Source organism: Furipterus horrens, unplaced genomic scaffold (assembly GCF_987537825.1).
Source record: "Furipterus horrens unplaced genomic scaffold, mFurHor1.1.pri manual_scaffold_5, whole genome shotgun sequence".
In the NCBI taxonomy this organism is placed as follows: Eukaryota; Metazoa; Chordata; class Mammalia; order Chiroptera; family Furipteridae; genus Furipterus; species Furipterus horrens.
This window is the reverse complement of record NW_028327175.1, coordinates 190216892-190242080: the sequence shown is the minus strand read 5'-3', so window position 1 is coordinate 190242080 and position 25189 is coordinate 190216892. Positions and strand designations below refer to the sequence as shown.

Genomic DNA, 25189 nt, shown 5'->3' with positions numbered 1-25189 from the left:
ACATCTTACCAGACATATCACTGGATTTTGATAGATCGAGTAGGGAGTCTCAATTTCTCACACTTTCCCCCCCCCAAAATCGATTGCCTAAGGCTGAAATGACAGCTGTGACGGCTTAGAATTTATGGCGGACATCTTAACCTGGACAGGAATCGGGAGGGCCTGCAGGGAGAGCTCTAACACCCTAGGTCAGAGCACGAAGCCTCTGGGAAGGACTCTCTGGTTACAACAGAGCTCTATGGTTGCAACCGCTCCTCCCCTTAACTTCCTCGTCCCCTCTACACACGACTTCCTCCATCTTTGCCTCGTGGGCGGCCCGGGCTGCGAAGTGTGGGTTGCAATCATTTTTGGTGGTAGAATCCCTCCTTGGCTTTTGCTTTATGCTCACCACTTGTCCTGCCCCTTCCTCCGTCGTCCTTCAAACTTGGCCTACAGTAATCCAAGAAGGCGGTCACTCTGTCCCTTGAGCCCGAAGGCCTCAGAAGCTCTCAACGCAAGGAGGCTCCAAGCAGATGCTGCCCAGCCTACAGTCTAGGTACAAGCACTTCCCTCTGCTCCAAGTCCTTGGAACACCGGTTTTATTCTTTTGGAGTTGCAGACCTTTCCATGGTTTAGATGAGTTTTAAAGGAAAATGGAGAAGACGTTTCATCAAATAGTAAAGCTGTAATCAAACAAACACCTGCGGGCTCATTTTGCTACCGTCTGTGATGAGAAAGTAGTGCTCCTGACGTCATACATGTTAATAAGGAGAGGAGATCGCTGAGGCTGCAGTGGCAACTCCTTATTTATGTCGGTTTCTTGTCACACTTCTCAACAAAAGGGGTGGGACTTAATACCATTCATTAACTGGCTGTTTCTTAATAGTCCTGCGGAATAAGAGAGCTTTGGGGCAAAGATGAGTACGTTAAGTAGCAAACATTAAAGAAAATCGAGAAACTAGAAGTATAAAAACAGGAATTTCATGAAAATACCTAAAGTTCATTATCAAAATTCCCCAGGACCACAGAAGGAAACCATGGAAACTGCTCATATTTTCATACAAATCTCCCTCTAAAAAAATTCTTGTAGGAGAAAATTGTGCATGTCTCCCTCGGAAAGCAAGTCTCAGATCAGCACAAATCAACCCATTTTTTAAAAAGGCAAGTGTGTTCTGCTCACCTTGGTCTCTATTGACATAGTAGGAGAATCCGTTCATGGCCCAGCATTTTTAATTCAGAAGAATTGAAAATTCAAAAGAACAACTTTTTGATTAAGGCTTGGAAAACAGTACTTGGTCGAAGTGACAGAAAACCATGTCAAACTAGCTGGCTTCCTAACTGGATAATCCAGGATTGGAGCTGGCTATACAGAATTAAATGGCATCAACCAGAAACTCCTCCCCCATACAACTTAATCTGCAAATGTGCACCCTCCGTTCAGTGGCACGCGCACAGGCACACTTATCTGTGTGTCACAGTAGTTGCTAAGAGCCACAGATTTAGACCCTCTCTTCCTAGTGAGGACTCATAAATATCTTCGCTGCAAGCACCTGCCCCGGTGCCCAATCACATGTCTCTCAGGACCAGGGGCCTAGGGCAAAGGTACTTCCCCGTGGTGAGAGTGTGGCCGGGGATGCTGTTAGCAGGGGGGAAGTGGTGTAGAGGTAAATGTTATCTTCAGAGCTCTACTCGATTTTTAACATTTGGTTTCTTATACTGGAAGGTTAGCACAGAGGTATTATCCTCAATATTTTAGAACAGCTTGATAATTTATGAAGAAAGCATAATAAAGATACCAATAAATGCTTTGTGGAAGTAGGGTGGAAAGGGGCTTGATGGAAAATGGAGGAAAGATGCCTGGCTATACTCTACAAATGGAAATGGTTTCTTCCAGTCAAACTTACTAATCCAATCCTTGACAATGTCTTCTTGCCTTGGGTGTTGCAATTCTGGGTTTCAGACATTCCTTCATTTATAGGCTTTGGCTGAAGGGGGCTGCTACCTCTTTCCAAAAAAATGTTTTTTCCTCAGTCTCAACTGAATCATCCCAAAGGTTTACCCAGGGAGCCCTTCTGCCCAGCCCTGCTCCCCTCTTCTGTTACTGAGACACTTTTATTAGATTTTATGTTCTACCTCCACCCATCAAGGTTGGCTTCTTCCTTGAGTCTGACAGGACTGGGTGGGGGAAAAACACTTCTCTTAGAATCACACATTTGTCCCTGGGTGAGGTATAAGGTGGGGGTCCAAAGCCAGGTCATAATAATGGGGCCTCTGCAACCGACCTGGTCTCTGGAAGTCATGGACAGGTCCAGTCTTAAGACTTGTGCTAGAGACTTTCCTTCCTTCCTTCTTCAGGGTTTTTTAACACTCGCTAGTTTCCCAGCACCTGAGCAACACAGACAATGTCCTAGTGAGAAAAATAGGCAGCTTGTGCCCTTAGAGCGAGAAGAACAGGCCTTTGGCCCACTACACCTGGACGCATGGTGACCCCATCTCACTGAAGCCTATTCAACAGCCTGGGTGATATATTTAATCACTGCCCGGATCTACCCGTTGTGCAGGCTCTGGCTGGAAAACAGATTGCATCACACTGTTCAGAGTTCTTCACGAGCTTCTCATTGCAGACAAGCTATGGCTGGACAGAATGCACGCTTTCGGGGAAAGGCGGGGCTTGGATTAGGTACAGTTGGAGGCAACTGGGTCCCACTGAGGGTATGGTCAAGACATCTGCCACATCCTGCTGCACTAGCAAAGGACTGACGAACAGGCGCTCCTGTGGCCCCCGGCCCTCTCGCCTACAGCCAGTACAACTGACCTTTATGCTCTGCATACTGAGTCCCTGCATCTCAAAGCCCCGCCTTTCAGTGAGATGATAGCGCCAAGTGCTTTGGGTGTCTTTCAAAAGACAGAATCCATCCTGCAGAGTTTCAGTAAAGGGATGTGATATGATCTATCTCAGGATTTAAAAGGCCATCTCAAGTGTGGGAATAAACTATAAGGACGAAGGATGGAGGACAGAAAATTACAAAGGTGAGAGGCAGGGAGACCAGTGTAGACACTCCAGCCACATCCAATTGAGAGATGACAGGAGACTGGACCCCAGAGGTAGTAAGAGGTGGTGAAAAGTAGTCAGGTTCCAAACACTTGGAAGGCAGAGCTAACATGATACGTGAATGGACAGGCTGATGGGCTGAATGTGGGATGTGAGAAGAAAAAATCAAAAACGAATGCAAGGTTTGGGGCCTACGACGTTGGTAAATGTTATCCGTCTTTACTGCTATGTTAAATACTGGGAGTAACAGGTTTGCAGGTGGGGAAGGGGTGGAAATCCAAGATTCTGAATCTGGACATGTTACGCTAACTTACCCATGTCATTCTGGTATCCAAAAGAAAGTTGAATCTGGCACCCAGGGGAAAGCATGGAGCTAGAGCAAAGACTTGAAAAATTGTCTGAATCTGGCTTTCCTGACCATGGAATACTGGGCCGCTCAGCTAACTCACTGTATTTTCACATCCTTTTAAGCAAAAGGGACACAACAATGAACTTTCCAAGCCAGACCCCTCTAGGCTCCCTCACTCCTTAGATCCCAGTACACTCCAAGGGACAATTCTGAAACCCAGGGGTGTTTCCTCCATATTAATTTCCTAAAAAGGGTGAAAATCTGACCTGTAAGCCATGAACAAACCAATCACAAGAACATCTCATATGTGCCCTACCGCATCCCTGCTGAAATATTCCCATTTCCCATAATAAATAATCAAGCGCTAATTTCCCAATTGGCCACTCCCTTAAAAAAAAATTCAGTCACCCCACCGCAGGATTCCTAAGGAACAAGTCGGTTTAAACGAAGATTGTAAAGCAACAGACACCCTATAAGCCTGGCCTTCTGGAACTTTTGTGTTAACCAAGTTCCACATAAACGGCACTGTGGCGATTAGACACGCTCCTCTCTGAGCTGGAATGTATAAGGGTAGATTATGCAGTTACTGGCAAACCTCACGCAATGTCACAACCCAAAATTACGCTTCTCCAAAGCATACCACCACGTCATGTAGGAAGCACATATGTGGGCCAGCTCTTGGCTCACCGGGATGATTCTGAACACTCTCAGGTAATGATGAAGACACCCTCGTTCCAGACTAAATCAACTCCAGCCCCTCACCAGAAACTGGTTTTCCCCTTAATGAACAAAGCACCCCAATAGGTGGGGAGAAAGTGGCATGCGAAGAAAGAAACCAGGGGTCCTTTGGCTTCAAGAACCTTACAGCCTGGCTGGAGCGGCAAGCCCCGTACATAGTTACTCAGCAGTACAAGAAACAACAGCAGGACAGGATGGGTGCCAAATGAACACTTCTGTTTTATTTACTGGAAAAATAAACATGGGCAAAGCCATGAGTTGAGCTCTAAATCGATCCATGTTAATTTAAAACAGGCTCCCACACTTGGTAAACAGAGCAGGTGCTGAAACTGAAACAATTTTCCGAAGTATGTTCCAGTCTTGTCCCTGAAGAGGCCCAAGAAGAGTTCTGCAGTCAAGTACGTGTTGGGAGCTCTCCTGTATGAAGGTTCCAGTACCCAGACGAATCAAGGTTCTGCCCTAAAGAAACTGACCATGTGGCCCAATGCTCCCCTAAACCTATTTTAGGAGGGAGCCCCCTTTTCCAGTAACCTACTAACACTCGGTGAGACAAATGTCAGGAAACCTGGGCTCAGAGCTGCCAAAGACTTTTCCCCGAGCACAAGACACAGCACTGAGAAACGGTCAAGACTGATTTGACGCTGCCCGCTTTCCCCACGCCTTCTGGGGGTTGATCTTAAACACAGCAACGAATAGCAATCTTTGAACTGTAGGTATGTTTTCCCCAAAACATGGTGCAGAGTCATATTCCTAAACAAGGTCACTCTGACCAATAAAGTGCCATTAAAAGAAGGGTTACCGAAACTAAAGAAACTCTACAATTATTTGAGGTTATAAAAAGCATAGTCCAAGACTTCTAAAATCGCCATAAAATGTTCTGGCTAATAAGGTGTTTCTAAGGAGTTACGGCTGTGAGGTATCTAAAAAGAACAGATGTAATTCTACAACATCATAATAATGTCAGCTAAATTTAAAACCCACTAGTCATTTAAGAAGCAATCATTTTGTTTGCCTTTCATGAAGGTGAAAGCCCAGGGACGTTGACTTGGATGGTGGGATGCTCTTTTCTGGAGTAAGGTGGAGTTAACTTTTGTTAATCTTCCCAGAGACATGAAAATCATTCCCATCATGGTACGTCTAACTCTCACACACTACTGATAGTAATAAGAATGGAGACCTTTCCAGAAGATCATTTGTAGCTATGTCTCAGGACATTTTTTATAAATTTTGTCCTCTTGATTTTTCTTCCTAGGAATCTACGCTAGGGAAATGATAAGGGGAGAGGGGCACAAAGGTCTTCAATACAGGATTATTTAGAATGGTAGAAACAAAAGGAGATACTCTGAAAGCCTAACCATAGGGCACTGATTAAGCAAATTGGGGTATAATATTATGGTCAGTTGTGTGGTTAAAAATCCTTAAGAATTTTAAAGACTTGGAAGAAGTGCTCATTCACTACATCAATTCTCATTTTAAATAAACACAAAGGCATTAAAAATAAATATAAATATAAATACACTAGAGGGAAAAGTCTAGAAGGAAATATACTCAATATACCAAATTATTCATAAAGTAATCTCTGAGTGGAAAAATTAAGGGCTAGTTTCCAAACTGCCTACAATGAACGTAAGTTTTACAAATGAGGAAAGCTACTTTTAAAAATCAATTGCTGCCCTAGCTGGTGTGGCTCAGCTGGTTGGGTGTCGTCCCACAAAGCAACAGGCTGCCAGTTCGATTTACCGTTAGGCCACATGCCTGGGTTGCGGGTTCAGTCCCCAGTCAGGGGACTTACCTTACGAGAGGCAACCAATCAATGTTTCCACTCCCTGTCTTTCTCCTTCCCTGCATCTCTCTTTAAAAATAAATCAAATCTTTTCTTAAAGAATCAATTTCACTTATTTTAAAGGTAGGATTTTCAATAGAAAATTAGCAATTCCCATCCTTCAACAGTCTCAGGTCAGTCCCTGAAGATGGGAACTGTAAGTGGGGATAACAGTGAAGAGAGGACCCGGCAATGAGAGGAGGGTGCATCGGCCCTCCAAGTTTCAAGAGGGGTCAATGGAGCAAGAGCAGCACAGGACACAAAACATGATCAGGGGGTGAGTGTTTCAAAGAGAGGGATCTCATCACCACAGGAAGGCAAGACTTCCTCAAGGGCCCATATTAGTCTGAAAGGAAAGGGAATACATGAGATAAATGCTCCCTATCTCTTTCCTCAAGAACAGTATGGACCGTGGACGACTTGGGGACAGTGACAAAAAGAGCAGAAAGGGCGGCAGTGGGCGGTGTGGCACGTGATGTTCAGGTTGTGAAACTTTCTGATGCTAATCTGAAGAGGGCAGAACCGCGTTTGCACAATCCTTCTCGGTAAAGCGTTCCCCGTCGCCACGGTGGTCGGATGCCGCCCTGTGAACCCAAACCTCAAGGACTTCAGAGTTCCTCGCCACGGAGTATTTTCTGGAAGGCGAGAAGGAAGCTTGGGCTTTTAACCATAGACGGTCACATCTTGGGGTTTACTCTACTCTCTCCCTTCAAAGCCCTTCTGAACCGAACCACTGCTTTACCAAAAGGAGAGAAGCTGGTCGCCTGCTTCTCAGGGTTCGAGGCTCAGGAGAGCCATATAAAAACAAGGCTTGCTTTATGTCCTTAGACAAACACACACCCTTACCACGGTTCTGTCTGTGAAATGGGAAAGTTCTGACTCAGCTGCTGCTAGACAACACATGCCAAGTATTCTAAAAAGTCCTGGTTGAGTCATAGCTAAGTGGAAAAAAACAAAAACAAATTAAAAAAAAAAATACAAGGGGAAAGTGTGTATATAGAGGAGAGAGTGGAGATAGTGCACAGGGAAGCGCTTTGAGGATTCAGCACAAGTGCATCCAGAGCATCCCTCAAGTTCTCCTGCCCCGTTAGAGACGCCATCCCTCCCCACAATGTGTCCCGAGTCCTCTACAGGAGCCACACCCAGAAACCGAATCCCTGACCAGCCTCATGCCTCACTCTCCAGAGACGCTGACAGGTCTCTGAGCCCTGCCGCCCTGTCCACCTGGGACGGGTTGTAGCTCCCACAGCCCTCAGAGGACCACACTGTGCCACGGACTCATGTCTTTGGGGCCGGTGGGGTTCAGAGGCCAGGCAGGCTGCCTTCTGTCACACACCGACTCCCACTACTGGACAAATGCTTAACTGCCCAGTGCCGAGTTTCCCCTCTTAAAGGGCGGATAATAAAGCAACTATAAAGCAGGGAGAACAATGCCTGGCACACATTAAGGGTTACAGGCTTATTTGCTGTTGTGGTCACTATCCTTCATCATTGACTCCACTTTCTCTCTATGTCTAGAATACTTTTTTCCCATGTGGTAAAGAATCACTAAATGTTTGTGAGATCAATGAATGTGAATCGATGACTGAATCAACAATAAGCACAAGACCAAAAGAAGGCTAATTAAAACTACTTATCTAAAGGAAAAAGAAAGAAAGAAAAAAAGAAAGAAAAGAAGGAAAGAAGGAAAGAAGGAAAGGAAGGAAGGGAGGGAGGAAGGAAGAAAGAAAGGAAGAAAACAAAGAAAAGAAAGAAAGAAAGAAAAGGAAGAATTCTCTACCCTTCCCTAAATGCATTCTAAACAAATGGATAGAAAATTGACATTACTCTCCAGGAACAAATGAAAAGTTTGGATTGTTCCCACTTCTTATTGCCATATTGCTTTGGGGGGCTCGAGAAACCAAGTATCTTAATTTCTCTAAAAAGACAGCTCTTAAACTGAACAGACATTTTTCCAAAGAAGATACATAAAATGTACCAACATGTACATGAAAAGGTGCTCAAAATCACTAATCATCGGAGAAATTCAAATCAAAACCACAATACCTCACACCTGTTACAATGGCTATCATCAAAAGACAAGAGATAACGTGTTAGCAAGGATGTGGCAAAAGGGAACTCCTTGTACTACTGGCGGGAAGGTAAATTGATCGGTATAGCCACTGTGGAAAACAGTATAGAGGTTCTTCATGACCCAGCACACCTGCTCCTGGGTATAGATCCAAAGGAAATGAAAACAGGACCTCAAAGAGATGTTTGTGCTTCCATGTTTATTGCAGCATTATTCATAAGAGCCAAGGTACGGAAACAACCTAAGTGTCCGTCAACAGATAAGCAGATGAAGAAAATGTGGTGTGTGTTTATAAATAGTCTATTTATATATATAAATATTCGGCCAAGAAAAAAGAAAAAAAGAAATCCTGCCATGTGCAACATGGATGGACCTTGAAGGCATTATGCTCAGTGAGATAAGTCAGACAAATACTGTGTGATATTACTTCTAGGTGGAATCTGAAAAAGCTAAACGCAAAGAAATAGGGAATTGAATGCTGGTTACCAGGGCCCAGGAGTTGCGGGAAATAGGGAGATGTTGGTTTAAAGGGTACAAACTTCCAGTTAAAAAAATGAGTATGTTCTAGGGATCTAATGCATAGCATGGTGATTATAATTAACAGTACTGTACTATATACTTGGAAGTTGTTAAGAAAGTAGATCTTAAATGTTCTCACAACCAAAAAACAAAATCAAAAATCATAACTCTGTATCCTGATGTTTGTTAGCTAACACTAAGGCAGTAATCATTTTACAAATTATAAGCGTATCAAATCAAAACACTGTACACCTTAAACTTAATTAATGTTAATCAGTAAAGCTGGAATGAATAAAAAATAAGTAAAGGGCACTCTTCCACCCCAGACCTGCTCCCCTCCAGTATTTCCCATTCAGTGAATGGCATTCTCCCTCCACCTACCTGTGGCTCTCCTTTCTCCCTCAATACCAACATCTAGCCCATCAGCAAGTTCTGCTGATGTCCCCTCCAAATCTGTCCCCTTTCACCATCCCCGCTGCCATCAGCTTAACATAAGCCAAACCCCTCAGTAACTTCCCATCAGGGTGAGGATTCAGCACCAAGTCCTTGTCGTACCCCCAGGTCACCCTCCCTGTGCCCTCAAGTCCTCTTGGCATCATAGCCGGCTTTCTGCTTCTCTCATAGCCAAGTATCCCCCCCCCCCCCAGGGCCTTTGTACGTGTTGTTCCTTCTGCCTGGAATGTTCTGCTACTTTCCATCCCTTCCCTCATACCTTCACCTGACCAACTCCAAACAAGCTTTCAAATGTCATTTTAAATGCCATCTCCCCAGGGGGGGGAAGGGGACGGGCTGTCCCAGCCTACAATCCTCACCAACTTCTCAGCTGAAATCCCATTTCCCTGGTCGTACCCTCTGGTCCCATACTCTTCATGGCACCCGGAACAATGACTCCCACACAGGTAGGGGCTGCGATGGTTTTGCTGAACCTCAGAGGTAGCAACAGAGCTTCCTAGCACACAGCAACTGCCAATAGGCATCTGGCAGGAAAGGGCAGAATGCAACCCAAGTCAAATAACCCATCAAACCTCCGCGTGTATTTCTCATGCATTCGGTAACCAAGAGGATGCTCTCAAAGTAGTGTTTTGTTATTAACCATAAGCAGAGCCCCTCACCACTGCCCCCCTACCCTGAACTCTTCAGAAACAAAAAGCAGAAGGTTTGCTGTGCCCTTTGAGCTTACTTGAAAATGCTCAACGCAGAAGGCAGAGACCCGTCTGAACTTCTAACCATCGCGCTGGATTTCAGAAGAGTCTCCCGCGCGCTTTCAGCATTTAAGCAATAACAACAACAGAAGTACAGCCGTAGTCTGGAGGGCTTTGCTCCTAGGGATGCAGACGGCTTTCTCATCCCACACCTCGGTGCTCATTACACCACAACACACAGGAGACCCAGAACCACTTAGAAATGTACCCTCAGGTAGAATTCCACATCCACTTCAAACGGAAACCCCCCAAGATAAAATGGTAGGACCTTTTGAAGCCTTTTGCCGTTTTGTAAGATACATACTGTACCAAAATACCACCACTTTTGGTACAGAATTTTTTTTTTTTTTTTTTTTTTTTTGCTGGGTACAAAGAAAGTTAAATGAAAGTCTTTGTATAGCAAAGACTCTGGGAGTGGCGTCCAGGGAGCAGCTCCCAGCCCCGCCGCTGCCCCGCCGCTGGAGGTAGCTCAGCCGCGACTCAGGCGAAGACCACGTGGCCCTCGTCTGGGAGGCAGTGGGGAGGCAGACAAAAAAAATTTTTAATGTAAATGTAAAAACACCACAGGGAAAGCAGTATGAGCTACTTATGAGAATTAGAAAATGGGGAGGCCGGGGAGCGGAAGAAAAATGTGGACCTGGGGCTCGTGTCTTTGAGCCTTTAGGAAGCGGATGGATTTTGGGGCGGGCAGGGGGGGCGGTTGTTGGAGGATGGAGGAGGGTAGGGAGAAGGGGAAGGTGGAGGGTGGAGGGAGGGAGCAATGGATTTGTTGTGTCAATTCCTACTTTTTTGGCTAGCCCTCCCCCCCCCCCCCCAAATCAAGACAGCATCCTTGAAGGATAAAAGTCCTCTTTATTCAAAACACAGATTAGGAGCTGCTGGATTATAATAAACAAGATGTTGTATCCACTACAGGAACTGAAGTTTGTGGGGCTTGCTTCTTAATTTAAATACTATTTGACCAACTGAATTCTGCTTGCTAAGAACATTTATTCTACATATGAATTTTTTTAGTAATGTGGTAACCCACTGTACCACATGAAAAAAACATCCAATCAGATTAAAATACTTAGACAAAATGCTTTTAATTCCCAGGTGAGAATTCTGCTCCAAATATGGCCCAGGAAAAAAACATTATTTTCTTAGCAAACTGTGATAGTTATAGTCTCCAATGACTGCTAACAAAAACGGAACACTTCTCTATTTTCAAAAGAACACATCAGAAATCATTATGAAACAGCTTGGCCCAGAAATCACAATAAATCCGAATTTCGCAGAAATTAGGAAGCAATCCTGAGACAATTATTTTGAAACATGTCTGATGAAACACTGTGATGTGACAACGTTTTATTTAAAAGAATGAAAACTAAAATGTGAGGAAAAGCCTGGTGTCTGGAGAAAGGTTAGCCATTCATCAGTGAACGTTAACATGAACCAGATTAGATTCTTCTGGTCAATGTAGAACCAAATGATGCACTGGCCATAATGCAGAATGCCCCCTTTATATATACACAGGCACAATGTTCCTGCCCAGCCACATCACTCCACGTCCAATGAAAATGTAATCGTAAATGTAGTCCCACAGTGTAGGACTCCTCGATCCCAAAACTGTATGTGGTCAACCATCTCCAGCCTTTTCCGCCCTACTTTCCCATCTCCCTCTACTCACACCCCCACAGCCTGCCCCCAGCACCCAACATCCCTCTCCTTGCCCCTTAGAGTAAGGGGAAGATTGCAGAAATGCACAATTATAGGGTTGACTCATAGAACCAAAGACACCAGTCAGCTGCCACAAGCACTAAGTATTTCACAAATTTGGTTTCCTTTTGTCGAAGTTATGGCTCTTCTCCTCTGTCCAGCTCCCAGAGTCTGCCTTCACCACCAACCCACAACCTCAATGCAATGGCCTTTCCCCAGGTCTGCAGGAACACAGCAGAAAGCGTAAGAGATCGTATTACACTTGCCAGCTGTGGCTCCTTTGGACAAGGGTCTCCATCTAAAGGGGTGGTGTTCTCCAAAGGAGTTGCTATGGTAAACATGCCTTCAAATAAACAGCAGAGGGAAGGAAGAAAAAAAAAACAACCTAAGTCCCCTTGCTGCATCCTTCGACAAAATCAACAGTGGTTCAAAAATGGTTTAACAACTGCTCAGATTGTTAATTCTACAAATGAAAATAAGATGCTTGAAGCTAAAGTTGTGGCATCTGTTCTTACAGGATTTGGGGGGGGGGGGGGCGCAGGGAGTGGTAGAAAGGAGGGCCGTCATGTCCCTCCCCCAGTGGACACATCCCCACTCTTGCTCACCAGCAGGGGCCCGTAGACCTCCATGCCCTGCCTATGAGGTCCTGTGTCCACTCTGGACCACTTCTAAGAACTGCATCTCCTCTCTACCTTCAAAGAGGGAAGAGGCCTCCAAGAGATTTTAAAGATAACATCCTTTCTCTGTACCTAGAAAAAATGTGGGTGAGTCCTGCCAAGCATTTCCAAAAGCAGAAAAATTTCAAAGCCTAAACGCACACTGGGAAATTCAGGGAGGCAGGAAACGTGAAAGGGATAGGCTCCCTCCTTTTACCTTCGAAGACCCTGTTACAATCACACTTTTTAAAAAATCTTGGGGAATTGTGAAAATACTGTTTTAATGGCATTCACTTTTCTAGGAGAAAGCTGCATCAGAACCCCAAGCCAACAATGTGTTTATACCTATGATACTGTCCCTGATGATGACACAGAAGCAGCCATGGAAAGTTACTTTCTTTCCCTTAGGAGAGAACATTCCAGAAGGGCCTGGAAAAAGAGCAGAGAACTGGGTCCAGACCTCACTCTGGCCACTAGCACAGCGTGTGACTTTGGGCAATTCACTAAAGGCATCTCTGGGCCTGTTTCCTTTTCTGAGAGCAGGTTGGGCCTAACTGACCTAAGGTCACTTCCAGCCCTGCAATCTCGGCATTATAAGAGTGGGTGTAATTATGAGCATCCATTTTATTGTGGTGTTAGAGGAAGGAGGAAGTTTCTGGAAAATGTCAACCTTCTTTCTATGTGCCTTATTTATGACAAAAATTCAGAAGACATTTTCACAAACAATGACCCAAGATGTGGCTTTATGGAAATAAATTATTTTGTGGTATATATACACACACATATACACATATAAATATATTTAATACTGCTATAACAGGAACATAATACATTAAATTAAATATACTCAACTATGGCAAGCTACAAAATAAAGAGGCAGTTAGCCTGAATTTTGACACAATGCATTCTTGAGATTTTTCTACTTACGAAAATTATTTTGCCATTTTTAGAAATCACAAGTAACGTAGAGGCAAAATATATTAATGGGTAGCATGTTGTGACACTCAAATAAAAAATACATGAATTGTTAGTATAAAGTCCAGCTCATGATATAAATACATACAAGAGAATATTCTAATAAGGCTGAGCTAACTCCTCGAGAGGTTAATTTATGAATTCTACTTTCAGAGCTTACAAAATCCTTAGAAAGTACATTAAAAATATATGTAGGCACACATGGTATGTTGTAGTCTCTTAGTACTACAAACAAATGGTTCCCTATTAAACCCCCACAGTTTCAAAGCCATGGATGTACAGCTTAAATTTAAGCCTAAATTCATTTCTTGGCTCAATCAATCAGCCCAGAAGAAATTTTTCTGATGTTAGTGTAGAACGTATCTGTCCAACAATTAAGATAAACCAGGGAGGGGGGAGGGTGCTGGAAAATCTCAAATCCAGGGCTTCCCTTTTGAGTTTTCTAGTTCCCCCTGCCATTCATCTTCCCTAATGACTTTTTCAGGAAAGACTCTGGGTACTGTAGTTTTTAAAATAATTGCTTTGATACCATTTCCAGTCTTCCCCACACCATGGTGATTGTACTTATTAACTGGAGCCCACAAAGCTCAATTCTAACCCAATAGGAGAAAGGACAGGTGGAAAATTAACAGGTAGGTAATAATCACTAAGGTCCAATAGGAGAAAACAGGTACTTTCTAAATATAAACCACATCCAAGAATATGCCAAACAAAATATTCTTAAAGAAGGAAAGACTGATAAGCAAGGCCTGTTATCAACCAAAGAACATTTTCTCCATGCACACACACCACCCCATAAGGAAGTGATTGCTTTTGTCAGGTTACTTACTACAATGTGTGCCGGCGAGGGAGAGCGGGCATCCTTGAGCGCTTGTCTGCTTTGGAGGGTCCCCGCCTGGACATCAAGCAGCGGCCATTTCATCTGCAGATACTGGAGAGCAAACAAAGCAAACATGGACTATGAATTCCAAAGGGCGTTGCAAAACAGCTACCCCAAGAGATAACTCTTGGGGTTCACGATATACGGGTCAGGAACTGAAAAGCTTAAAAGCATGCAAGTCAGTATCAACAAAAGAAAAACCATGCAACACCGATAGGTCCTTCCTTAGAGTTCATGTTCAATAGGTACATGTATAAAACGATAGTTTCTTCTTTGTCTTCTTTGCATTCAGACTACATACAGGTGGCTTCAGATAAAATCATCTCGTTAATACTACTTCATTTAGGAGGAGCAGTGGGGAGGGGGAGACAAAGGGAGCGAAGAAACACAGAGATCTTCTGGCGGAAGAAAGCAAATGGAGTCTCAAGTCTGTGTCCTAGGAGACCATCAATTCTGAATCTGCTCTTTCAGCAAACTTCATTTCTAAAGAAAGCTCAGTCTATGTGTGCAACTGTCTTCTACTGGAAGTTACTCAAACTAGGCGAGGATGGAATGCCTCATCCACGCCGAGAGCTTATAAAACAAAGGTAGTTCTTGGTAAAAGATGCACAAACAGGGCACAACGCAATGTAGACATCCCATCTCAAAAGGCTGGAGAAATTCTTAAATACATTCAGGTTTACCACGGAGAGAAAAATAAAGATATAAGCCAGTTATGTCTAACTCTGCCCTTCTCTGAGGTAGAAAATAAAGACACAGTCAGCTTTTGCGGAGACTTAAAACAAGCAACTGATCCAACTTCCCATTGTGCAGATAAGGGAAACTGAGGTAAGGGGGCTTCCCAGGTCACCAAGATTTTTAGCACATGTATAAGCAACTCCCTGGCATTTGACTTTTATTAGTGACATTACAGCTGTTTCACTTGGAAAAACCTCAGACAACCAAACAAAACTCAAGACACTGCTAAGATTTTTAATAAGGGTATCGATCTCAAGGCCAGTCGGTAAATGCATGAATTGCTGCTTGGAGGGTGTATGAGGAGCCATCTTGATCTTTGATTCAGAGACCCACAGAGAGACAGAGGGGGAGGGGGAGGGAGGGGGAGGGGGCGAGACAGAGAGGGGGGCAGGCACTTTTAACGTCAATCCTACAGAAAACATTTACTCAATGAACATGGTTAGAGATTGCTTTGTGCCTGATGGAAGGACAAAAATGCTGCCCTCAGGGGGCTCACACATGCGAGGGAGCCAACACCCGCACAGGCCGAGACAGAATGGGAGAAGCTGCAGCCAAGACTCAGAATCGTGCCCGCGGAATGCCAAGGCGGCACTTCTCGCAGAGTCTTGTTAAGTCAGAAAGATTTCATCAGAAAAGACAGCAAAGGGCAGTCCAGAAAGAAGGAAGGGTTTGCTCAGATTTCATGTGACAGAGAAGGGCCAAAGCCACCCACAAGCTCTTCCATGGGTTTACATTATTTTATTGTATTGATTATGTTGTTACAGTAGTAGCAATTTCTTTCCCTTTGCTCCCCTTTGCCCAATACCTCCTCCCCTCCAGCAATCCCACCCCCCTTAATTCATGTCCATGGGTCGTTCATATAAGTTCTTTGGCTTCACCCTTTCCTATATTATTCTTAACTTCCCCCTGTCTATTTTGTAGCAACCAATTATGGTTCTTAATCCCTGCACCATTTCCCCTTTTCTCCCCTTTCCCTCTCCCACCTGATAACCCTCCAAATGATCCCCATACCTATGATTCTGTTCCTATTCTGGTTTGCTTATTTGGATTTTATTTTTATTTCTTAGATTTAGTTGTTGATAGTTGTGTTTGTTGTCATTTTAATGTTCATAGTTTTTATCTTCTTTTTCTTAAATAAGGCCCTTTAACACTTCATATAATAATGACTTGGTGATGATGAACTCCTTTAGCTTTCCATTATTTGGGAGGCACTTTACTGCCCATCCATTCTAAATGATAGCTCTGCTTGATAGAGTAATCTTGGTTGTAGCTCCTAGCTTTTCATCACATTGAATACTTCTTGCCAGTCCCTTCTTACATGCAAAGTTTCTTTTGAGAAGTCAGCTGATAGTCTTACAGGCTTTTCTCTTGCTGCTTTTGAGTCTCTCTTTATCTTTAACCTTTAGCATTTTAATTATGATGTGTCTTGGTGTGGTCCTCTTTGGGTCCAACTTGTTTGGGACTCTCCATGCTTCCTGGACATGTATGTCTATTTCCTTCACCAAATATGGGAAGTTTTCCTTCATTATTATTTTTTCACATAAACTATCAATTTCTTGCTCTTCCTCTTCTCCTTCTGGCGCCCTTGATTTGGATGTTGGCATTTTTAAAGTTGTCCCACATGGTCCTAAGCCTCTCCTCATTTTGATCAATTCTTGTTTCCTCATTCTGTACTAGTTGACTGTTTTTTTTCTTCCTTATGTTCCAAATCATTGATTTGAACCTGGTTTCCTTCCCTTCTTCATTGGTTTTGTGTGGATTTTCCTTCACTTCTTTTAGCACAGCCTTCACTTCTTCCCTTATGTATTTGCTGTACTTAAGCATATCTGTCAAGTCTGTGAGCATCATTATCACCAGTGTTTTGAACTCTGCATCTATTAGCTTGGCTATCTCTTCATTGCTTAGTTCTCCCACTGGAACCTTGATCTGTTCTCTCTTCGGGGCCATACTTCTCTGTCTCTTTATCTTGACAGGCTCCTGTGTGTGCCTCTGTGTCTTAGGTAGAGCCGTCACATCTGTTATGTTGTAAGGGGTGGAGCCTTAGGTATTCGTCAGTTCAGGCGACCCATTTCACCACATTGTGGTTGCTATATGTGGGGAAGGGGTCTGAGAGGGAACAATGCTACTTGCTCCCCTTTTCCAAGCACTTCTCCCACTTCCATATAGGACTGGCACCTCTCTAGCTGTTGCCCTGGCCACCGTTCCCAGAGTAGGTGGATCTGTGGACATTCTAGAACCAAGGGGGGGGGGGCTCTCTAAGCAAACGGACTCTGCTGAGAGACCAGCAGTTTCTTCCTGCGCCCCAACCCCTACCGGTTTGCACAGTCAGAAGCAATGAGGCTTTATTTTCCCCAGCGCTGGAACCATGAGCTATGTGGTCTAGTTTGGTGCTGGGAACACTCCCCAGGTGTCCCTCCTGACTTTTTTAAATGTGTGACTGCGCTTTCCACCAGCCTGCCACTGCTGCCACTGCTGTCACCACCACGTCACGTCCTCTCTACCCTGGCTCCACCCCTCCTACCTGTGTGGATGAGTATTTCTTCTTTATCTTTGTGTTTTGGACTTCCATGCAGCTTGATTTTCTGGAACTTCTGGTTGTCTCTAGTTTTGAGGTAGTTGTATTCCTTCTTAGTTGTAGAGGGAGACGCAGTGTGTCTGTCTAGGCTTCCATCTTGGCCGGAAGTTCCTTAAGTTGCTCAAAGATACAACCATCTGGCTGGCCAATTAAAACCCAACTCAGTTCCACCTGAAGGGGGAAGATGCTCACCTAAAGTACACAGTCATTCCTAACCTAGTTCAATATAAGGTTGGAGTAACTTCGTCTTCAGAGTTTTTAGTTGGAAGTTGAGTAAGGAAACCTGTTTGCCTGTCCTGGTAACTTGCCATAAGACCTTGCATCGAATGCCTTTTCTTCCATGGACCTCCAGTTTTTCACCTATAAACTGGGGGGGGAGGCTTGTCCCATGTGGGATGGGGGTAGGTGGGGGGCCGTCCCAAGCACTGACAGACTTCTAGGAGTCTGGGCCTCCAGGCAGGAAATATCATAAGGCACACTCCCCTTCATCACCCCTATAATCAAACCATTTCCAATACCATGTTTGGGAGCAGGACCATCCCAAGTTGAGAACCACTGAAGCAAATGTTTCCGAAAACTCAGGGTGGAGGGTAATGGAACTCTCTTCTGCCCTGTCTCATCCTGACTTCTCATCCTGACTTCTGCCTTTCTCTCTTGCCGCATAAATATATGGGCCTCATTGGTCAAAACCACTCAACAGAGTCATTTCCTTGAGGCCAACCAAAATGGACACCTGCCAGCACTCAGCCCTCCATCTCATAAAAACCTGTGAGGACAATGCCAAGCAGATTCTATCGCACACCTACATGTCCCGCTGCCCTCAGTGGGAAAGGTTCGATTAATGGACAACTTTTCATCTTTGGCCATCTGCGAAACGGATTTGATTGCATTCCAAGTACCAGCTCCACTGAATTAGGAAATTGAGGCTTTAGTTAACACGACAGATCTGCCCTGAGGACCCCACCCAAGCATTATCATACCCATAATGCAATATTAATGTGGAGACATATAATTCTTACTTTACATAAAAGCTTCATTGTGTGCCATATCCAATCTCCGCGGGCTACCTGCGCCACATATTTTTATGAGCCTACATTTCAGCACTCCGAGCCTACAATACACATAATTTTCAATTATGTTAGGGCAGCCCAGGATCACTGCCTATATAACATTACTGGTTGGAGGAAATGAGACTCGGCCCTGCTGCCCAGAGAGAACTAACCAAATCCAGATGGCAGAGGAAGACAGCCCCAATCCCAACGACTTCCAGGGACTCCACAGTGACAGCCCCAACCTCGAGGTCCCAGTGCAACTTGATCCCACCGAATGGCTGAGTCCCCGCAAACCCATGCCTGTCCCTTGGATCTTAACTGGCGTTTAGGCTGACGAGGTTCCTTCTGGGGAAGTAAGTATTATGTCAGAATTTTTTAAAGGAAGTTATTAACCTCCTCCAAAAGAGATGGATTTCCCAGGTCTCTTCATCTTCTACAATTGGCCCTTATTAATAGAGAAAATAAATAAATAAAAAGAAGAAAAAGGAAATTAGGTACTATTAGAGCCTAGAGGAAAATCTTTTCCTTCCTGGACACATTAAGCAGCAGGAAATTCTATTTATTCTGTTGGGTCCTGAAGGAAGACTTGGAGAAAGAAGCACCTCCAATTTACAAACCAGTTGGAAAGCCACGCAGCATTTTTCCCCAATAGTTCCACTTCGGTTTTATATCCTTTTTGGGGAAGAAAAAAAAAGTTCCCACCATCCCACTATGAAAACAACACTGAGCTCCAGCTCTCTTCCTTTTAGGCTGCTCAACATGGAAATTATGAATTGCCTACAAAAACATTAAACTTTTCAACAAACTGCAATCAAATGGGGCTGTGGGAATTCCTGCACTGAAAACTGTTGAAATGGATTCCGCTCGACTTTCATTTGGGGGGGAGGGGATCTCAGCTTCAGCATTTCATTCTTTGTTTAATAATAATGTTCTGCTCATGGCCTATTAAGAGTTTTTCCCAAAATCATATTTTATGATATGTCTCAGGGAGCTTAACTTAAGCTTTTGGACCTGTGGACAAAATCTCGAAATATATACAATACCACTGGCCTGAAAGGAATCAAGGCTATTTAAAAGCCTGTTAAATTGTCAGCAAAAGGAGAAAGGTACACATCTCGAATTTCTCCTCTTCCAACTCCCCCGATAAAAAAGGAATAGGAAAGGCAAATGGGAATGGATCTCCCAAATCAGAAGGTCCCTCTGGGATCAGGTTCCAGTGGGCCTGATAGAACCTGCTCCCATGAAGACACCCCCACCTACGTGAATCCAGACTGGAGAGCAAGGATGGAGTGAAGGGGCTGATCAGGGAACTTGCCACCTGAGGGCTGCTGAGGCCCTGGTACAAACTTATTTTCTAAACAAATAGGACAATTGAAAAGGACAACAGGGATGATAATGATGAAGATGACCAGGAAACTCCACATCCTTGATAAACCTCCAAAGCAGCTTCCTGGCACTCCCTTTTATTCGCTCCATTCCACAGGTGGATGGGCAAGTGGAGTCTGCTCCTTTATTTGTTCAGGGCAAGGTTGGCACACTTTTCCCGTAAAAGGCCATGCACTAAATATCTCAGGCTTTGCGACCCATACATTCTCTCTCCTAACGACTCAACTGAGCCACCGGCAATACATGTAGGTATAGTTGTGTTACATCATGGCCTTGTTCCCATAAAACTTTATTTACAACACTGAAATTTGGATTTCATGTCATTTTCTTGTGTCAGGAAATATTCTTCTTCTCTTGCTTTCCAACCACTTAAAAAAAAACAATAAAAATCATTCTTAGCTCACAGGCCACACAAAAGCAGATGGCCAGCCAGCTTTGGCCCACAGGCCCCAGTTTGCCATCCCTGGCTTTGGGAATGAATGTGTCAAGACGTGAAGACTATGTCAAACAGGACATGTACCTTCACTGGGCCTCAACTCCAGACAGCCCAACACAATCACATAGAAAACCATGTTCAGGGACCCAAAAGCAACATTTTGGATTGAATCATCACTGACAGACTCAAGTTTGGGGGGGAAAGTTCAGAAAAGAATCTGAGCTCTCTGGCCATGAATTCCAATCACAGAGTCTACCCACTAGACCACAATCTCACCGAAATGACTATCTCTTCTTTCTAAAATGGAAGTTTGAAAATCCCTTAGCAATTCTGACTGGAAAAGGTTCATGTGTTTAAAAGTTCTCACCCACTTCCCAGGGGACACTGGCAACGTGTCACGTGTCATCAAATCACCACAAAAGAATGCCAGGCAGAAATTCCTCTGGTCATGGTGATGTGACCTGTGTGCTTTGGGATCAACTTTCTAGGTTTGGAAGTTCCTCTCTCCAGAGTTTTCCAATGTGTTCCACTTTCCCATGTCACAAAAATCTGGACTAAAGCCCACATGCGCCAACTCTGTCTCCCACCAACAGGCAGCATTTGCCACGGGCTCAGGCAGAATGCGGAGTTCAGAGTGGGAACAGGAACACAGTAGGGCCTAAAGAGACTGTTCAGAAGAGATGAAACCAATTTCTTCTGGAAAACTATGTCCTGTAAGAAAACCTATCACCCAGAAAAGGGCTGATTTTACAATTTTTGAAGGTGTTGCTCCTTTCCTCAGACTGGTAGATAGGCATCCTCTACCAGACTACAAAATCCAAGCTATTTCTTAATAGGGGTGCTTTGTCCTAGAAAAATTCATCTTACAAGAATTCAAATTAATTGAAAACCATCCTCACGATAGATTTTGATGGCTAAGCCTTCCTAACTCACCAGTGCTAGAAAGTTGTACATGTGTTTGTTATAAAATGGAAAGTCACTATTCTGCCTAAACACCCCAAACCAAGAGTACAGCCAGCCATGGCCTATCATGTCCAAAGTCATTAATCCTTCCTCCCCTGCAAGGTGACTCGCTCCCAACACCATCCCCATGCAGCCTCAGCAAGGCCCATGCCAACTCTACTTAAAATGCACAACCAGGATTCTAATGTTCACATCACTCAATTTCACAAACGACCACCAGAAGCCACTCATCATAAGAGGAAAACAGAAAAACTTAGGGAGCCTCCAGGAGGCACGACTATCAATGCCAAGAGCACATACACATTTCTGCAGGAGCTCATGCTGTGAGGAGCATCCACACATAGGCCCATGGAAGAGCAGGCTTGGCCGTCTCTTTCCAAGCCTACTTCATTTCTCAGAAAGAGAAGATGGAAAATTCAGCTCATCTTCTATAAATAAGTCATTTTGCCCTGGGGGCGGGGAGGGGGGTGAGATCAGGAAATCGCCATTTATCCCAATGGTTAAAATAGAAGAAGCTGCGGTGCATTTAAGAATCTGGCCTACCCTCTGAATCATATACACGCCAACAGGTTTCCAAAAGTTAGCACTGATCATATATATACCTAACAGTAAAACTCTGTGAAACTATTTCAGAAGTCTTCAGAATCCTGCAGGATCCTTAGGACTACTGCTACAAAAATGTTTGAGCAATATTCTTGCAGATGCAGAAGGTATAGGAGATTAGCCTACTTTGTCCTAGGTTAAAACATACTCCAGGAATTTCTTCTTTTGAAAAATCCACAGAGAGCCTAAGATAGAGGCTCTATTTAAAGAGGCTTTATATGCCAATAAAGCATGACTGCATAGAGACAAAGAAAATTCAGAAAGGGATGATTTCTGCTAGATGGGTATTTACTATAGTTACCCAGGAAAAGAAAACCAAAGACCTCAGAAAGACAGGTACACTCTGAACTTGGAGAAGGAAGAAAGCCACAGAAAAAAATTCAGTAAGATGTTAGGATTGACTTTTTCTTTTTGTTTTCTTCTTCTTTTTTGTTTTTTTTATGAAGCCAAACATGATAGGAACTTGGAACTGTTTCCCTTAAAGTCACTAACTATCCCATTTTCAACATAAAAGGAATATGGGGGTGATGTGGGGCAGGATATCAAGGCACCTTTTTAAAAACAAAATTTAATAGTTTCATCCTGTCTCTACGTGTTGGTCACTATACAATTTTTAAATGAAATCCTTACAGTTAACCCTTTTCTTCCTAATCAGAACAATCTCAAGGGTCCTAAGAGTATCACTTCACAGCTGAAGAGTATTTTTAGAGTTCATAACCACAATCACAATAACCCTATGAAGTAAATGGGCAAAAAGTTATAACTCACGTTTTATCAAGGAGAAATCTAAGGCCCATAGAACAAGGCTCAGTTTGCCTGAGGTCACTGGGTCAGCTGGCAGTCAAGTGCACAGGGCTCCAGACCACCTGATATTTCCAGCTTCACCCTGGCCTGCCTTAGGGCTTCCTCTGCTTCCCTGCTTTTCTTATCAACTGCTGGGCATCCCTGCCTGAACCCCAGCCAGGGATCGGTGTCTCAAAGGGCATGGCTACAGGAATGTCTCACAGTGTCCCCAAAGGAATAAATAACCCTTCTCCAGCATCTAGCATTGCTCTTTTCCCCTTGAAAGCTAGGCAAACTATTATTTTCCTCCAAGGCTACCAGAGCTACAAAGCAAAACAAGCAAATAACAAATAAAAAATTCAATAACCAGAACTTGGGATTCACTGTTTTCTTTTCCTGGCCAATTATTCCGATGCCCCTGTCCCCGAGATATTTTTGCATTTGCCAGGTCAGTGGTTTGCAGGGAGGCAGTTGAATAGCAGCCCAGAGGAGCACAAGCTGGACAGGATTACACCAGGCTCTTCCCCGCACACCAGGTGAGCCCCTTGGGCTGGGACCCAGGCTTTCCTCCCACCCTCCCCAAAATGTCACTCTTAAAATTATGGCTGTGCTCCTGGGAGTAGCAAGGAGGAGAAGAGTCCAGAAATCTCCTTTCCAGGCCCAGCTCTGCCACACCTGGGCAACTGCTTCACTTCTTCCCTGGGCAACCTCTTCCCCACTGTGAGCCTAAGTCTGTAGTAGAAAATTGGGGAACATAACCTCAAAAACCCCTTTCAACGCTAACACGTGAATTCCTGCAGCATTTACAAAGCACATGCTCTGTGTCCAGACTAGATCTTCCGAGGCCTAGAAAAGTCGTCTAGGACGCAGTTGATGGCACAATAAGCTCATGAATGGTACAGGGACTAGCACAAGGAAGATTTAATTCATGAGGGTGACAGGACCCCTCAGTTCCCAAACCTCACTGGTTTATTTGCAGACTTTTCTCCTGACCCACTCAGACCTGCTAAATCAAACTGTCCGGGAGTGGGCCCAGGCATCTGTATTTTCCCCCCAACTTGCCAGGTGACTCAGATGATTGATCAGTCATTAGCATAAACTATCAGTGTTGGGGCAGTGCCAATAATAACCATGTTGTACATTTACAGATTCCATACGGCTTTCTTAAAGGCCCTTTAAACCTCTAAATTGACTGTCAGTACATCCTTTTTAGGTGGTCAAAGCACACAATCTCCAAACACATTATAAAAGAAAGTGAGGCAGAAAGAAATGAAACGACTTAGTCATGCATTACTAGGGATTCTGACTCAGAATGCAGACCTTTGGTACTTTCAGGCCAAAACTCTTCAAGACTCCTCCAAAAAGACTGAGACGAATGGGTAACGGGTACCCTCAAAAGAAATGGTGAAGCTCTCACCCTGCACAGGGAGCCGGCAGGAAATCAGCCTGAGAGACAGGTGGCACACACACTGTCACAAGCAAAAGCAACCCAGGACCAGCCACCACCACGGCTCCAGGCAGCCTCCAGACTGAGCCCACCTCGCAGGACTGCTGGATTCCAAGCAAACGTCAGCCCTGCAAATAAGCACCCACGTCCCTGAGCCACAGGTCATAAGACAGGAAGCCACAGGAAGAATTGAGAGGAGCCCTTGACCTCCCGTCTCGCTCATCCCCCATCTTCAGCCTCCAGACAATGCAGTGCAAGCCCATTCCTCTTGGCCCCCCCACGGGGTGCCCAACAAATGATGAGATCTTGTACACCGCTGTAGAAACTTCACAGTAAGAGACAGACCAGAGATGACCTATCTTGTGGTCACATTTTTTATTTCTGCTTCTTGTAAAAAGGCCAAGTATAGTACAGTCCAGTTCACTGGGATGTTTAAGTTACCACCTACTGCTCTACCAGTATGCTGAGGTGAACACAGGCACCTGCAGACCAGCAAAATAAGCCAGAAGATACGGAGCAGCTCATGGACCGGAGGGGGGACTTTCTGGGAGCTCGGTGAGTATGCAGTACATTGGAATGAGAGCACCCCAAGTCTCGGCTGATGCATGGATAAATAAAATGTGGTATGACCACATAATGGAATATTATGTAGCAATGAACGCATGGATGACCCTCGAAGACATTATGCTAACTTAAAGAGAAGGCAGACAACAAAGGTCACATACTATATGGTTCCTTTTATATAAAATACCCAGAATAAGTAAATCATAGAGACAGAGAATAAATTAGTAACTGTCAGGCACTAGGGGGAAGAGGGGATGGGGAGTGACTGCTAGTGGGTACAGAGTTTCTTTGTGGATGATGAAAAGTTCTGGAAATAGTGTGATGTTTGCACAACTTTGTGAATATAGAAAACCCGCCGAACTGTACTTTAAATGGGTGCAGGAGGACACACAGTCACGGATGCAAACAGCATCCGTAAGGCCATAATGTGTAAAGAATGAGCTGAAAAACAAGTGAACCTATTCTTTTAAAGGCAACGGTAATAAATCATACCCTCCAAAACTTCTTGGGAAACCAGTAATTTCCAAATGTGATCTGGGCTAGTGTTGGATCTTAGGGAGGGACCGTTTAAAGCGCAGGTGAAGGGACATGAGAGAGAGGACAGAGTATGTGATACTCGTTTCAAGGCATGTGGCTAAAAGCAAATAGAGTGGAGCCATGAGTCGACAGAAAAGGAGACGGTTCGGAAGCCCGAATCCTAC

General features: G+C 44.3%; 1 protein-coding gene across 27 annotated transcripts in view; it reads right to left on the bottom strand.

The window, feature by feature from the left end:
* TCF7L2 (transcription factor 7 like 2) overlaps positions 1-25189 on the bottom strand; it is a 188860-nt gene that overhangs the window by 101430 nt on the left and 62241 nt on the right. For all 27 annotated transcript variants that reach the window (XM_090278607.1, XM_090278601.1, XM_090278603.1 and 24 more), the window contains one exon: positions 13891-13992. In XM_090278607.1, the coding sequence (XP_090134733.1) occupies positions 13891-13992 (102 nt within the window). The remainder of the gene's footprint in view (positions 1-13890; positions 13993-25189) is intronic.